The 17,405-nt window shown below is 39.0% G+C and overlaps 1 protein-coding gene across 4 annotated transcripts; it reads left to right on the forward strand.

Moving 5' to 3' along the window:
* The first annotated feature begins 487 nt into the window (after positions 1 to 487).
* LOC110312601 (zinc finger protein 54-like) lies at positions 488 to 16,007 on the forward strand. 4 transcript variants are annotated; one of them, XM_021186322.2, is made up of 5 exons: positions 488 to 557; positions 2,576 to 2,659; positions 6,672 to 6,763; positions 12,081 to 12,207; positions 13,785 to 16,007. In XM_021186322.2, the coding sequence occupies exons 2-5, from the start codon at positions 2,632 to 2,634 to the stop codon at positions 15,884 to 15,886; spliced, it is 2,349 nt and encodes a 782-aa protein (XP_021041981.1). In that variant the 5' UTR covers positions 488 to 557; positions 2,576 to 2,631; the 3' UTR covers positions 15,887 to 16,007. The 4 variants fall into 4 exon arrangements, with proteins under 4 accessions (XP_021041981.1, XP_029326968.1, XP_029326969.1 ...); XM_029471108.1 differs by having other exon boundaries at positions 488 to 543; XM_029471109.1 differs by lacking the exons at positions 488 to 557; positions 2,576 to 2,659 and adding an exon at positions 6,524 to 6,568 and having other exon boundaries at positions 13,785 to 15,997.
* The last annotated feature ends 1,398 nt before the right edge of the window (positions 16,008 to 17,405 follow it).

Below are 17,405 nucleotides of genomic sequence, written 5' to 3' on the forward strand. Positions count from 1 at the left end.
AGCACAGGATGAATTCTGTACTGGGCCGATAGCAAAGGGCCACTGGATTCTTGAGACACCTATTTCTTTTCAAAATCCAAGTTCTTTAAAAGTCTCTCCCAAGTCAAAATTTTAGGATTTGCTTTTGGCTTCTCATGTTTGTGTTTTGGGGATGGGACTCGGGCTTCTGAATTTAGCTTGTGTTGCTGTTGTTTGGTACAAAATATGTATTCCAGCGGCTGGAAGTCCAGGAGGTGTTAGGCTTCCGGTCATTTATCTAAATGGTTCTGAACTCACTATGGAGCTCAGATATCGGGGTGCAAAGTCCTACCAGATCCATTTCTAGTCTAGCTGGCAGCAAGCATGAGGGGAGGCTGGGCGAGCTGACAACTGGGGCTGTGTGGAAGGCAGCCAGAGACAAAGTGGGAGGGACGGGTCTCCGCGGGGCAGGGCCACTCACCCGGAAACGGAGGATGCAAGGACATTGGACGTTATCAGGAAGTGTAGAAGTGTTCTGAGTGGGAGGAGTTGGAGGAGTGACGTGAGCGGAAGCTGGGAAACTAGGTGAGTGAAGCCAGGTAAGTTGAGAACCAAAGCCAAAAGTGTCAACGACCTGTTCACGTCCAGAGCTCGCGGCCCTGCAGGGAATCGCGTAGTGTAGACCTGGGGTAGCAGAACAGGGAGGAATTTAGGGGAAGGTAAAACGCCGGCCAGCCGTGTGCCGCGCGGGGCATCTTGGGAGAGTCAGCAGCACAGCAGCTAGAACCATAGCTCTGAAACCTCCCAAGTCAAAGGAGCTACGGGGCTGGGAAGGGGACAGAAGGGAGCAGGGCGTGATCAGTTTTTCTGGTGTTCATACGTAAGCTGGCTCGATATATTTTTAGCGCATATAAACTGAAATAATCCTGATGTGTTTTTTCATTGACCATATGATTGCCAAAATATTCAAAAAAGTAGAATAGTAGAATATTTGAGTTTATCTATTGAAGTTTGCAAACCAGTTCTCTTCGTTGAGATAAAGGATAAAGCTCTTTAAATTTACTTATATCCATGCTAACTCCTCTGTTATACCCAAGGACATACTTGGTGACTTGACATCCCCAGAGAGCTTTTAGCTATTAGTCATGAAAGGAATGGCTGGAAATGTAACTGAATCTCAGCGTATATTTGTTGCAAGTTTCATAGATATAGTTGTAAATGTAACTAGAAGCGAACTTTTTTCTCATTATTTTATTTGCCATACATTGTCATCACTTCTTCCTCTCCTCCTAATCTCTCACTCCTCCACTACCTCCCTCCCCCTACCCTACACCTTCCTCTCTTTATTGTCAGAGAAGGGAAAGCCTCCTGTGGATATCCATCTCCTTGGCATATCAAGATGCAGTGGGATTAGGCACTGCATTGAGGCTTTTGAGGCTAGACAAGGCAGCCCAGTTAGGGAAAGGGGATCCAAAGGCAGTCAACAGAGTCAGAGACAGTCTCTGCTCCAGTTGTTAGGGGACCAGCATGATGACCAAGTTGCACATCTGTTACAGTTCACAGTTAGAAAGGACATTATAAACCAGTTTATAATCCTTTAATCCCTGTATCCTATAACCCTTTAATCCTTTAATCACGAGCCTTTAATGCCTACACTTAGGAAACTGAGGCAGTTGGACCTGGGAGTTCCTTGCCACCCTGGTACACAAAGGGAGTTTAAGGACAGCTAGAACCACAGAGAAATGTCAGTGGGAAGAGGGAGAAGGAAAAGGAAAAAAAGAAATAAAACAGAAAAAGTATTATATTATATTGTATATGATGGTACTATAAATCATCTTTCAAATAATTACTTTATCTCTTCTATATCAGAAAAAAGTCAGCAAGAGTCTTTTGTCTCCTCAGTTCTAGAAAACCACTCTGTCCATGAACACAAACTGGTTTTTTTGGTTTGGTTTGGTTTAGTTTGGCTTAGTTCCTGTGTTTGTTTTGTCTGTGGCTTGAACCCATTGTGTTCTTCTGTCTGGCCCAGAACTCATCATGTCGACTAGGTTGGACTGGAAGTCACTGGGTTACACCTGACTCTGTTTCCTGAGTGCTAGAGTTAAAGGTGTGCACCAGGACCACTATTCAAACTGTTGTTTTGTATTTTGTGGTCAGTTCACAGCCACCAGTGTGACTGTGGACTTCTGCCAGAAAGAGGGGCAGTGTCAGGACCATGCTGGGAGTGTTTTGTACAGAGACTGGAGGTTGTAGAATTACAGCAGTCTGGTTTGTGTGGGTGAGAATAGTTTGCTTCAGCCGCCCTTGCTCCTCCTCAGGGTTTTGTGGCAAGTCCTCTGCAAGCATGAGCTCCTTTGGGAGAATAGGACTTCCATCATTTTTAGTCCAGGATAAATTTAGAAGCTCACTAGTGTGTAATATTCTCATCCCAATCATTCAGTTCCATTTCTGCCCCTCAGATTTGGCTGAACTGTGATTGGAAAAGAGTTTTAAGTTATGGTAACTGAAAATGCTTTCTAAATACTTTCAGTATTCTGACACTGCATAACATCTACTGAGCACAGTACTGTGCAAGAAATGCAGGTGCTTGCTGAAGATCTCTTTCTTATGTGCTTAGTGATCACCCAGACCTGTTCACCTGTGGAGTAGAGCAAAGAGCCCTGGAAGATCTAGATGGAGGAGACAGTCGCTAAGGATCCAGGTATTTTGGAGGATTGGTGAGGGATGGCAGGGGGTTCAAGTGAATGTTAAAGTCAGAGACAGCCTCTGCTCCAGTTGTTAGGGGACCAGCATGATGACCAAGTTGCACATCTGTTACAGTTCACAGTTAGAAAGGACATTATAAACCAGTTTATAATCCTTTAATCCCTGTATCCTATAACCCTTTAATCCTTTAATCACGAGCCTTTAATGCCTACACTTAGGAAACTGAGGCAGTTGGACCTGGGAGTTCCTTTATGGACATGATATCCATTTTGCTACATTCTGTTTCACTGGAAATAATTCTGGAGACTTTCACTGAGAAAAATCTCCTCAGGACTGTACTATTGTAGAGATGAGAAGACTTTCTACAAAAGAACTGATCCTAGGAGGCAATAAAAATTTATTTGATCATGCATGTGAGTGATGATGTCCTTATTCCATGCACATCACTGATTATGTCTATATGCCAATATTAAATGGTTTTCATTTCAGTGATTTTAATGTATTATAAAATGATAAAAATTAATACTTTTAGATGTAATGTTTAATGATTTTTGGAGCGTTTGGTATTTTAGCACATTCTCTTCCTTTTTTAAAAGATTTGTTTATTTTATGTATATGAGTATACTGTAACTGTACAGATGGTTGTGAGCCTTCATGCGGTTGTTGGGAATTGGATTTTTAGGACCTCTGCTCATTCTGGTTGGCCCCACGCGCTCTGGTTGGCCCTGCTTACTCCAACCCAAAGATTTATTTATTATTATAAATAGGTACACTGTAGCTGTCTTCAGACACACCAGAAGAGAGTGTCAGATCTCATTACAGGTGGTTGTGAGCCACCATGTGGTTGCTGGGATTTGAACTCAGGACCTTCAAAGAGCAGTCAGTGCCTTTTTTTTTTTTTTTTTTTTGATTTCTTTATTTGTTTTATATTATGTGAGTACACTGTCATTGTCTTCAGACACACCGGAAGAGGGCATCGAATCCCATTGCAGATCACTGTGAAACACCACATGGTTGCTGGGAATTGAACTCAGGACCTCTGGAAGAGCAGACATTGATCTTAACCATTGAGTCATCTCTCTACCCCTGATATTCTCTATCTTTTAGTGTTAATTCCTCCATTCCTTAAAATAATGCCAACAGAGTTTTGATGAAAATCAGGAACTATATTTGCAGACAGGTAAACTCTGTCTATCCTATCTTTCCAGGGATATCTCCTATTGTCTATTGTCATGTCAATTCCAAGTGGTTTCCATTGCTGTGATTGTAATATACTGTGAAATCACCTCTAGGTGTGATCCTCTTCCTATTTTCTAGCTCTGTGCTGCTCCTTGGTAATTTCAGGATTACTTTCTGTAAAATATGCAAATGGAATTTTAATAGGAGTTGCTTGGAGTCTTGGAGAAGACAAACCTCCTTCTCGGTTGTGTTCTCATGTGTAAGAAGCACGTGAGGCAGAGTGCCACTTTTCACATTTTCTGCAGTCTCCTGTTTTCTGTCAAGGCAGGTCAGGGTCTGCTGTCAAGATTTCCTGGCCTGCTGTTGCATAGAAAGTTAGGAGGACATTCACCTCAGGCTCAAGGCAAGGAATGAATGATTCTATGGTCCTTGGTGAAAGGAACAGGGAGGCCAATGGATGAGAAGATATACTGTGTAGATGTCACCAACTGTTTCTGCTAGCTTGTGGTTTTGCTTCCTGTGGCACTGTGGAGTATAAAAAGGTTATGCAAAATACACTCAGGGCTGCTTCAGTATTCATTAACACTCCTCCAGAATCGATCTCTTACCTCTGTATCATCTTTCTGCCTCCCCTTTCTTTAATCCTCACTTGCCCTTAGGGACAGATAGACTCCTGCCAGTGAGTTCTGACATGACAGTGTGCATTCTGGGTTTTGTAACATGCACTTGTGATGATCAAGGACTTTGTATCTAGGAGCATTTTATCATTTGCTAATACTCTTTATTTCGTATTTTAATACTTTCGTCTTGATTTTTCTTTCACTAGTGTAATTATGATCATCTCATCTTTACTGCAGTCCATATTCATGGCATTTAAAAAAAGATTCCTTCTTTCTTGGTATTTTGTATTTTTAGATATGAAATAATTTTTTGTAGAAAATATGTTTTAATCTCTGCTATCATTTTCCTTTTTTGAATGCTGTAATCTGTTTACATGTTTAGCATAGAGAATATTGTCTATTTACATTTCAAGAAGTTACTGAAAAGAAATGCATTTATTGTTTAGGAATTTGAATGTGGGTAGTATCTAGGGAGGATGGGAACCTCTGTATATTAAATTTACATTATCCCATGACCTACACTTAAAACTTTTTAATATGTGTACATTTGCCCTTCCAGCACCTGTTGAGCATTGTCTTAGTCAAGGTTTCTATTCCTGCACAAACATCATGACCAAGAAGCAGTTGGGGAGAAAAGGGTTTATTCAGTTTACAATTTCCACATTGCTGTTCATCACTAAAGGATGTCAGAACTGGAACTCAAGCAGGTCAGGAAGCAGGACCTGATGCAGAGGCCATGGAGGGATGTTACTTACTGGCTTGTTTCCTCTGGCTTGCTCAGTCTGCTCTCTTATAGATCCCAAGACTACCAGCCCAGGGATGGCACCACCCACAAGGGGCCTTTCCCCCTTGATCACTAATTGAGAAAATGCCTTACAGCTGGATCTCGTGGAGGCATTTCCCCAACTGAAGCTCCTTTCTCTGTGATAATTCCAGCCTGTGTCAAGTTGACACACAAAATCATCCAGTACAAGCATGGTCTGTTCAATCCATATGCTTCTTTATTGATTATATTATTATATAGGCCTTTTTGGCAGATGGATTTGGCAGTATGATTCTTGATGACTTTCTTAACAAGCTTACAGTTATTTTACCCTATTTCTTCTATGTTTATGTCTTGCCTTTTTCCATAATTATATCCCTGCCACGGTTTTTCAATTTCTCCCTTCAAATCACATTTCCCTGTTATTTCCCTCTCTATTATTCCCCAACATCCCACCAAGGTCTCGCTTTCCTTTCTGGTTACTGCAGTTACTCCAGGTTATAAACTCACTTCTGACAATTTGGAGATAGGAACTTCCTATGAGAGCGAACATGCAGTATCTGTCTTTCTGGGTCTGGGTCACTCCATTCAGAATCATCTTTTCTAGTTCTATCCATTTACCTACAAATCTCTTGATTTCAATTTTCTTTACATCTCCATCATATTCCATACTGCATATTTACCTCATTTTCAGTATGGAATGGAAATTCCTCAGATAAGGACATTTAGGTTGTTTCCATTTTGTAGCTGTTGTGACTATAGTACCAGTGAGCATGAGTAAGCATGTATCTCTGGTGTAGGATTTGAGTGTTTGGAACATATGCCAAGGAATGGAATTGCTGTCTCATCTCCTACACTTGCTTCATTGAGGATTCCCCATATTGATATCCACAGTGGGCACATTTTTTGTTCATGGGGTTTTTATTCCCAATGCTTTTGGTTTTGTTGTTTTTATTTTTGTTTTTTTATGTTGTTGCTGTTTGGAATATTGGTAGTATTCTTATTTCTTCTCTGTGTTAGTGTTTTCCTGTCTTGCCCATAAATGATCACTTCTCAGTTCTCCTGTATTTAACTATTCTTCACATGCAGTGTATTATTTCTTAGGTTCTTAGATAGTTCTTTTCTTTTACTTGTGTAGATTTTGCATCTAATTTATTATGTACTGTGCTGCTTTAGGGAACTGAATTTTGTTCATTTGTAACAATCTTGAAGTACACTTATGCCTCCATCAGTTTAAAGTAACTTTTTTGAGTGCAGCAACATGGTTGATGTTGATTTTCTCTCTAGGTTTTAAGTGTCTTTTCATGCTGTTCTGGATTTGGGATTGCTGATTGAACATCAGGTGGTATTCTGTTGCTTGGGTCTTTTTAATATAGTTTAAAACTGTCCTTTAATATCTTTCAGTATTAATTTTTGCTTTTCTTTTTTGGCCCCTTCTATGAAAGCATCACAAGCTGGACATTCATTGTACCTGAAAGAGAAATTCAAAGAAGATAAACAGAAAGAAATGGCTTATTCACCAATAAACATGCCCCAGGTCAGTGGTCATGTCTACTTTTTTTTCTAGAAATTTATCTTCAAACATTGCAAACCTAAATTTTCTCCTTCTAATAATTTGCTTTAACTTGATTATAAAACATGTTGACAACGCATACAAAATCAAACACTGAAATTAACCAGACTGATTATAGAACTGATTGAAATTATATGTGGTTACATTAGTCATTGAGAACTAAAACTCTAGAGACACTCACTTAATAGTTTCAATATATAATATATTTTAATGAATTTATCTTCCACCAAAGCCCCCAAAACCAGTGACAGACCTAAAAAAGCAGTCAACTTAATATATCTTTCATAACTGCATTTTCATTATCTGCATTCAGTTCTACCTCATCCCCTCATATTTAACTTTTCATTTTTTTCTCCATATTCTACTGTGCTCACATGTACATTGTTTCTGTATAGATATATTATTGACTAAATTATTCATATGATATGAATATGAATATTCCTATAAGGGAAAATGTGGTTTCTTCTTTCTGACATTGTATGACCTCATTTAATATTACACATTTTAAACGTAGCCATTTTCTACAACTTCTTATTACATTTTTCTCATTGGCTGAATAGTATTCCATTTTTCCATTACCTTATTTATTTATTACCTTTTGATCCCAATTGCTGCATCCCCACTCCTGTTTCCCCCATCACATAGTCCCTCCCTCCATCCCCCTTCCCCTTCTCTTCCAAGAGGGTAGAATGTTCCTGGGATTTTTCCCTCACCCTGGTACATCAAGGCTTTGCAGGGCTAGTCCCGTCCATTCCCACTGAGGCCAGACAAGGCAGCCCAGTTAGGGGAATGGGATTTACAGGCAGGAAACAGATTTATAAACAGCCCCTGTGCTAATTGTTCGAGGACTCACATGAAGACTGAGCTGCACATCTGCTATATATGTGCAGGGGGCCTATGTATGCTCTTTGGTTGGTGGTTCAGTTTCTGAGAGCCCCCAGGGGTTCAGGTTAATTAGCTCTGTTTTCCTATAGAGTTTCTATTCTCTAAGGATCCCTCAGTCCTTCCCCCAGCTCTTCCCAACCTCAGTCCAATGTTTGGCTGTGAATTTCTGCATCTGTTTCAGTCAGCTGCTGGGTGAAGCCTCTCAGAGGACATTTATGCTAAGCTCTTGCCTACAACATAACAGAGTATCATTAATAGATATCTAAGACTGGTGTTTGGCCATGAGATGGGTCTCAAATTGGGCCAGTTATTGGTTGGTCATTTCCTGTTCCGTCTTTGTCCCTGAATTTCTTGCAGACCGGACACATTTGTGTCTACAGTTTTGTGGGTGCATTCGTGTCCTTATCACTCCTCTGGGGTTTCTGTCTGGGTAGAGGAAGTAGCCAATTCAGGTTCCATATCTCCATTGCTAAGAGTCTCACCTAAAGTCACCCCCATAGACTCCTGGGAGGCTCCCCCATATCAGGTCTCTGTCACATTTTATAGATGCCCCCTCTGCCATCCTCACCAGTCACTGATTTCCATTCATTCTCCCTGCCCTCTAGCTCTCTCTTCCTTTTCTCTCCAAACCAGATCCTGACCCTCCCCCAAACCCTTCCCTATCTCACCTCCACACAGTTACTTCCCTCCATCTGGCTCCTATGACTGTTTTATTCCCCCTTCCTGAGAATCAAGAATCCTTTCTTGGGTCTTCCTTCTTGTTTAGCTTCTTTGAATCTGTGGAGTGTATCCTGGTAATCCTGTACCTTATGGCTGGTATCCACATATAAATGAGTACATACCTGTCTTAGTTAGGGATCTCTTGCTGTGAACAGACACCATGACCAAGGCAACTCTTATAAGAACAACATTTAATTGGGTCCAGCTTACAGATTTAGATGTTGAGCCCATTATCATCAAGTCATGATCATGACAGCTCCCAGCAGGCTTGGTGCAGGAGGAACTGAGAGTTGAACATCTTGTTCTGAAGGCAAAGTTTGCTTTCCCACAAGCAATGGAGAAGTGTTTATCTTGCTCCACATCCTTGCCAGTATTAGCTGTAACTAGAGTTCTTGATCTTAGCCATTCTGATTGGTGTAAGGTGGAATCTCAGGGTCGTTTTCATTTGTATTTCCCTGATGACTCAGTACATTGAATTTTTCTTTAAGTGTTTCTCTGCCATTCAGTGTTCTGCTGTTGAGAATTCTGTTTATCTCTGTACCCCAGTTTTTAATTGGGTTATTGGTTTGTTGGTATCTAACTACTTAAGTTCTTTCTTTATTTTGTATATTAGCCCTGTGCCAGATGTAGGGTTAAAGAACATCTTTTCCCAATCTGTAGGCTACCATTTTGTCCTATTGACATTTTCCTTTACCTTACATAAGCTTTTCGGTTTCATAAGGTCCCATTTATCAATTGTGGATCTTAGTTCCTGAGCCATTGATGTTCTTTCTGTTCGGGAAGTTATCGCCTGTACCAATGAGTTCCATACTATTTCCCACTTTCTCTTCTATTAGACTTAGTGTTGAGGTCATTGATCCCTTGGACTTAAGTTTTATGCAGTGTGATAGATACGGATCTATTTGCATTCTTCTACATGCAGACATCCAGTTAGACCAGTACCATTTCTTAAAGATGCTTTCTTTTTTTTTTCATTCTATGGTTTTGGCTTCTTTGTCAAAATTCAAGTGTCCATAAGTATGTATGTTTATTTCTCGGTCTTCAGTTTGATTCCATTGATCAAACTGTCTGTTTCTATACCAACACCATGTCATTTTTATTACTCTGTAGCACAGCTTGAAATCAGGGTTAGTGATACCTCCAGAGGTCCTTTATTGTATAGGATTGCTTTAGCAGGCCTGGTTTTTGTGTTTCCATAGAAAGTTGAGAATTGTTTTTTCAAAGTCTGTAAAGTATTATGTTAGAACTTTGATGGAAATGACATTAAATTTGTAGATTGCTTTTGGCAAGATGTCCCTTTTCGCTACATTAACACTACTGATTCATGAGTATAAGAGACCTTTCCATCTTCTAATATCTTCTTTTATTTCTTTCTTCAGAGACTTAAAGTTCTGGTCATACAAGGCTTTTACTTGCTTTATTAGAGTTACACCAAGATATTTATGTTATTTGTGGCTATTGTGAAAAGTATTGTTTCCCTGCTTTCTCTCTTAGCTCATTTATTGTTTGTATAAGAAAGGGGTACTGATTTTTTTTTTTTTTTTTTTTTTTTTTTTAAATTTTTTTTTTTCCACTTTTCTGAAGGTGTTTATCAGCTGTAGGAGTTCTTCGGTAGAGTTTTTGGAGTCACTTATGTATACCATCACATCATGTTTGACTAGTGATACTTTAACTTCTTCCTTTCCAATTTGTATCCTTTTAATCATGTTTCGTTGTCTTATTCTTCTAGCTAGAAGTTCATGTATTATATTGAAGAGATACAGAGAGAATAGACAGTTTTACTTTGTCCAATTTTACTGAATTACTTAAGTTTCTCTCCATTAATTTGATGTTATTTCTTGGCTTGCTATACATTGTCTTTATTGTGTTTAGGTATGTTCCTTGTACTTCTGGTCGTTCTGAGACTTTTAAAATGAAGAGGTGTTGGATTTTGTCAAAGGCCTTTTCAACATCTGCCGCCGACCAGCCTCAGTTGGCCTCCCTCAATCTGCGGAAGAAATCAGGGTCTCAGACAGGCAGGCAAGGAGTTGGTGCGGAGGGGTGACAAACAGACACACCCACAAGGGCTGTCTGTATCTGAATGTAATTTGTCAAATCAAGCATCAGACTTTTAATACAGAAGAAAATAGGGAAGTTAGGTGACACATCAGCCAAGGTATTATGAGGTTACCGAATGCTTAATGACTCTTACACAAAACAGAGAAATGCAAACATAAAGACTGGCAGGAACTGGGCAATAAAACAACTGAGACAAAGTCAACTCTATCTAAGGTCAGCTATATTCTTAGAAGCCAGGTGTGATGTCTTTGCACTCTGGGGGCAAGGGCTCTCACGCCCAAATCATAGTTCTAATTAGGGAGTTCTGCTCTAGCTAACCTTCTCATGAATAATGTAATATTCTAGTTCCTCTATCTCTCTTACAATACTAGAGGCAATTCTGACTGTTTCTGAATAGGTAACATTCTTACTGAATTCCAAGCCCAGGGTCAGCTCAAGGACTACCTAGGGCATTGGTGAAGGCCAGGAAGCAAAGTTCGATTTTGCTTAAGTATTTGGCAAGTCATTGCTTGGAGGGACCTATAATAAAACAACACTGAAGGAAAGCACACAGATACATTTGCAAGGACAAGTTTGGAGCATTCGTTATCCAGGATGCTACGGTTCCAGGAGACTAAGTTTCCGTGAAACTCTTTGCCTCAGGATTGCTTCCAGGTTTCTAGGCCTGTCATGCAAGTCACTACTGGAGTGGATGTAGCAAACATCTAATGGGATGATCATGTGGATTTTTTTCTTTCACTTTGTTTATATGGTGCATTATTGAACCATTCCTGCATCCCTGGGATGAAGCCTACTTGATCATGGTGGGGTTTTTTTATGTGTTCTTGAATTCCGTTTGCAAGTATTTTACTGAATATTTTTGCATCATTGTTCATAAGGGACATTGATATGAAATCCATTTTTGTTTTTTGTTGTTCTTGTTTTCAGTCTGTCTGTGGTTTAGGTATCAGGGTAACTGTGATCTCATAGATTGAGTTTGATAATCTTCCTTCAGTTTCTATTTTGTAGAATAGTTTTGAGGAGTATTGGTATAAGCTCTTTGAAAGTCTGGTAGAATTCTGTGCTTAACCCATCTAGCCCTGCCCTTTCTTGGGTTGGAAGACTTTTAATGACTGCTTCTAATTCCTTAGGGCTTATCAGACTATTTAGACAATTTACCTGATCTTGATTTAACTTTGATAAGTGATATCTATCTAGAAAATCATCCATTTCACTTAGATTTTCTAGTTTTGTAGAGTACAGGGTTTTAAAGTAAGCCTTAATAGTATTTTTAATTTCCTCAATGTTCAGTGTTATGTCTCCCTATTCCTTTCTGATTTTGTTAATTTGGATACTGTCTCTGTGCCTTTTAGTTATTAGATTATACACTGTGATTCTATGGGACATAAAGTCTATATAACAGATAGATAATCATCAAATGTATGTCTTGTTTCATGGATATGCTTCTGAGACTATTATGTCATCCTGTTTTTACAAAGGTAGACCATTAATTATAGAGTGTGACTATATTAGAACTCATCTCTTTGAGTTATGGTCTTCATTCATCTACATTCCACCTCCTTATTTCCAGAAAAGCACTGTGCCCAGCATCACATGGTCACTCTGTTTTTTGTTTCAGTGTCTGTTGACATTCAGGGATGTGGCTGTGGACTTCCCTCAGGAGGAGTGGGAATGCCTGGACTCTGCTCAGAGGGCTCTGTACATTGATGTGATGTTGGAGAATTACAGAAACCTGGTCTCTGTCGGTGAGAACATTTTGCTTTAGGAACTATCAACTCTTCTTTTGTATGTACTGACTATACACAGTAAAAGTCTTTGTTAAAGCTCTTTGGAAACAACATGAGAATAGAGAAATTTGGATAGTAGAAAAGAACTTTTCATGATATTTTATATTTGCTTTCCATTTTGAACTTTAGAGGTCTCATGAATGCTTTGTTTCCACAATGTAATCAGCAACATTTATCTTCATCTCTTAGAGTTCCATGTCTATCATTATAATTACATGGTTTTAATTGTAGAAAAAATAACTTAAGATATGCAAACTGAAATTTCTCCCTAAATATGGTGACAATTCTGACAGGAAATAGCAATTGGGAATCCATTCCTGGATTCTTCTATTTTGTGTTGTCTTTATGTACTGAGGAGAGTACTGTCTTAGACATCTGTATTTTTTCTAAAAATTGTAGCATGGGTCAACCTCACAAAACTCATAGATTACTGTATACAGTGTAGGCCTGGTTACCTGTCTGGAGCAAATGAGTTTTCCCTGGAAGGTGGAGAGGAGAGAGGAGCCACAGCTAGGGTAGGCTAGTAAGTGAGCAGAACAACTGGGAAGGATTCACATGAAAGAGAACAAGAACAGAAAATACTTTTTCTGTATTCAGTTCCACTTGAAATGATTCCCAATCATTTAGCTTATTATAATATCCTGGCCCCAGATGCATCCTGCTCATTGTAACTGTTAGAAGACGTTGTGACTTACTTCACCTGAATTGTGGCCACTTAATACTAGTATAAAATGCAATTTTACTTGACTATGTTGATATCAGATTGTTTACTTAACAAAATTATGTGTGTAACGTGAGTCCATGAAGTAGCATTATTCTGCAATTGCCTTCCTTTACATCCTTCATTTTCGTATATGGAAAAAAACACAGAAGCCCTTCTGCAAGACAATCCCAAGAAACAGTGTATTGTGTAAGCTTAAGAACATCCCTCTAAGGAAAGTTAAGAAACACAGCAGTGTGTGTAGCTCAGACAATGGAGGAAAAAAATAAGCAATAGCTGCCCATGATAGCCCTGCTTCAAATGATCTAGACTCTAGGCTCTGTATTCAAGATATCTGGCAAAGTACTCTCTTTGCTTCCATTATTTTTGAGAAATCTGATATGGTATTTTTAGAAAAAATGTTAACCCTTTGATGGTTTTGCGTAGGCCTTTAATATTAGAAGGATTGTAGTCTTCTGAACTGTACATTTCATTGAACACAAACACTGTGAACCTGGATTGCATTACACTCTTTTTCATCAATTTTTGAATAGAGACGATCAGTCAGTAAGCTTCATCCCAAAGGTAATTACTGACTCAAGTATTTGATCCATCTTGAGCCATCAAACATTTTCCATGAGATGCCATGTCTATTATATATTACAGACCCTTGAAAGCTGTCAGGATATGTTTGTGGTAATCCATAAAATTACAATGAAGGAAGCATGTCTAAGTAGTTGCTGTCTGACTTAAGCGAGAACATAGGGAGACAGTCATTTATCAAATGTTTAATCATAGAACAAGCCCTATTAATCTGAATTATATTCATTTTCAGAGAACTACTGCATATGTGATACTGTCCATCAACATGTAAAGACTGAAAAGGAGTCTTGTCAGGGTAATAAACTTGGTGAAATGCTTCATGAACCCTCCAACTGTGCACTTTATAATAGAAGTGACACTACAGAAGCCTCTAACAAATACCGATGCTGTAACAACGAGGATGCCTCTGTTGACTCGTCAAATCAAAATAGATATAAAAGCACGCATACTGGAGAAGAACCTTGTGAGTCTAAAGACTGTGAGAAATCTTTAACTTTGTGTTCTGACATTAGTCAGGATCAAAGACTCTACAACGCAAAAAAAGAGCACAGACAGGAAGTATATGATGACTATTTCAGCTCTGCATACAGTCTCATGCAAACAACAGTCTACATTAAAGAGAAACCACACCAGTGTGGCAAATGTGGGAAATGCTTCAGTACCTCCTCAAGCCTCACTGTCCATCACAGAATTCATACTAAAGAGAAACCCTACAAGTGCAATGTTTGTGACAAATCCTTTACACAGTGCACACATCTTAAAATACATCAAAGACGTCATACTGGGGAAAAACCTTACAAATGCAAAGAATGTGGAAAATCATTTGTTCAGTTGTCAGCACTTAAAAGTCATCAGAAATTGCATACTGGGGAGAAGCCTTACAAATGCAAGGAATGTGACAAATCCTTTGCCCATTATCCCAATTTCAGGACACATCAGAAAATCCATACTTCAGAGGAACATTGTAGTTGTCCAGAATGTGGCAGGGAATTTCATCAGCTTTCACACCTTAGAAAACATTACAGACTCCATACTGGAGAGAAGCCTTACAAATGCAATGTGTGTGACAGATCCTTTACCCACTATGCATCATTAAGATGGCATCAGAAAACCCATACTCCAGAGATACATTATGAATGCAAAGAATGTGGTAAGTCCTTTATTGAATTATCACATCTTAAAAGGCATTGCAGAATCCACACTGGTGAAAAGCCTTATAAATGTGAGATATGTGACAAGTCCTTTACTACGACCACAACTCTTAAAACACATCAGAAAATCCACACTGGAGAGAAACCTTACAAATGTAGGGAATGTGACAAATCTTTTATTCATAGTTCACATCTTAGAAGACATCAGAGTGTTCATACTGGAGAGAGACCTTACAGATGTAAGGAATGTGACAAATCTTTTCATGAGAGCACCACTCTTAGAGAACATGAGAAAAGTCATACTGGAGAGAAAACTTACAAATGTAGAGAATGTGACAAATCCTTTACCCAGCGTGCATATCTTAGAAATCATAATAACAGAGTTCATACTGGAGAGAGACCTTATGAATGTAAGGAATGTGGCAAATCTTTTAGTACCTGCTCAACTCTTAGAATACATCAGACAATTCATACTGGAAAGAAACCCTACAAGTGTATAGAATGTGATAAATCCTTTACCAATAATTCATATCTTAGAACACATCAGAAAGTTCATTCTGGAGAGAAACCTTACAGATGTAAGGAATGTAACAAATCTTTTACTAGCTGTTCAACTCTAAAAGCACATCAGAATATTCATACTGGAGAGAAACCTTACAAATGTATAGAATGTGACAAATCCTTTACCCAGGCCTCCCATCTTAGAACACATCAGAGAGTTCATACTGGAGAGAGACCTTTCAGATGTACAGAATGTGACAAATCTTTTACTAGGTGTTCTCACCTTAGAGAACATCAGAAAATTCATAGTGGAGAGAAACCTTACAAATGCAGAGACTGTGACATATCATTTAATCAGATTTCAAATCTCAGAAGACATCAGAAACTTCATACTGGAGAGAAACCTTATAAATGTATGGAATGTGACAAGTCCTTTACTCATAACTCAAATTTTAGAACACATCAGAGAGTTCATACTGGAGAGAAGCCTTATAGATGTACAGAATGTGACAAATCTTTTACTAGGTGCTCCTACCTTAGAGCACATCAGAAAATTCATACTGGAGAGAAACCTTACAAATGTATGGAATATGACAAATCCTATACCCAGGACTCAAATCTTAAAAGACATCAAAGAGTTCATACTGAAGTGAAACATACCTTTGTAAATAATGTAACATAGTATTTATCCAGTATTCTATCTGCTTATAAATCATCAGAATAAGAAACATGGGAAATCCTTTAATGAACTTTTAAATCTCATAAAATAATGCTAAAATAAAAATTTGCCTATTATGTCAAAAGCTTTTCTCTCTCTCTCTCTCTGTGTGTGTGTGTGTGTGTGTGTGTGTGTGTGTGTGTGTGTGTATACACGATGCACACATGGTTTTATTATTCTGCACTACATGCATGCCTGAGGCCTCAGATGGGGCCTAAGATTCCCTGATGCTTGATTTAAAGACAGTTGTGAACTGCTGTGTGTGTTTTTGTGTGTGTGTGTTGGGAATTGAACCCAATACCCTGAAAGAACAGCCAGTGGTTTTATCCACTAGGCCATCTCTCTAGGCCCTGCGAAAAAGTACAATAAAACCTTTGTTCAACATCTAAAAATATATAATTCCAGGTAAGGTAGTATACACCAGTAATCTCAGTACCCAAAAGGCCAAAGCAAGATCTTTGTGAATCAGAGGCCATCCTAGTCTGAATAGTTCCAGGACAGCCTGAACTACATATACCCTATCAAAAAATAATAATGACAAAATGTAATATCATTAAATATGTGTCAAAGACTTCTAATTTTGCTGTGATTCATAAAGTTCCTACTTCTAAGAAACCATATAAAGGTATGCCATATGATGTGTTTATAAAAAGATGAAGAGAAGGGAGATGTGTAATCAGGAATGTGGGAAAGGGTGCCTTGGTGGGCCTATGCTGAGGCATCCCTTACCGCTGAGGGACCAGCCACTTGAAGGTATAGTATAGAATAGAGTCTTTTTTCAGAGCATGGGAAGGGAAGTTGAGAGAATAGTAGAGGCAGAGAAAGTCAGAGAGTATGTGCAAAGAAGTAGAGGCTGGCCATGAGCATGTAGGGAGAGGGGAAAAGGGAATCGGGAGAAAGCTAGAGGAAGGCAAGAACAAGAGAAAGGAGGGAGGAAAACAGCTGCTTTTTTTTTTTTAACTTATTTATTTATATGGGTACACTGTAGCTGTCTTCACACACACTAGAAGAGGACATCGGATCTCATTACAGATGGTTGTGAGCCACCCTGTAGTTGCTGGGAATTGAACTCATGACCTCTGGAAGAGCAGTCAGTGCTCTTTTTTTTTTTTTTTTTTTTTTGGTTTTTCAAGACAGGGTTTCTCTGTATAGCCCTGGCTGTCCTGGAACTCACTGTGTAGACCAGGCTGGCCTCGAACTCAGAAATCCGCCTGCCTCTGCCTCCCAAGTGCTGGGATTAAAGGCGTGCACCACCACGGCGCGGCACAGTCAGTGCTCTTAACTGCTGAGCCATCTTTCCAGCCCCTGTCTTGCTCTTTTTTTTTTTTTTAATCTGTACTCACATTTTTTTCAGTTTCATGTCTTCTTATTTATTAACTTTTTATCTTTTTTGGTTATTTTATTTATTTACATTTCAAATCTTATGCCCCTTCCCTGTTTTCCCTCTGCAAACGCCCTATCCCAATCCCCCCACTCCCTGCTT

This window comes from Mus caroli, chromosome 17 (genome assembly GCF_900094665.2).
Source record: "Mus caroli chromosome 17, CAROLI_EIJ_v1.1, whole genome shotgun sequence".
Taxonomy (NCBI): Eukaryota; Metazoa; Chordata; class Mammalia; order Rodentia; family Muridae; genus Mus; species Mus caroli.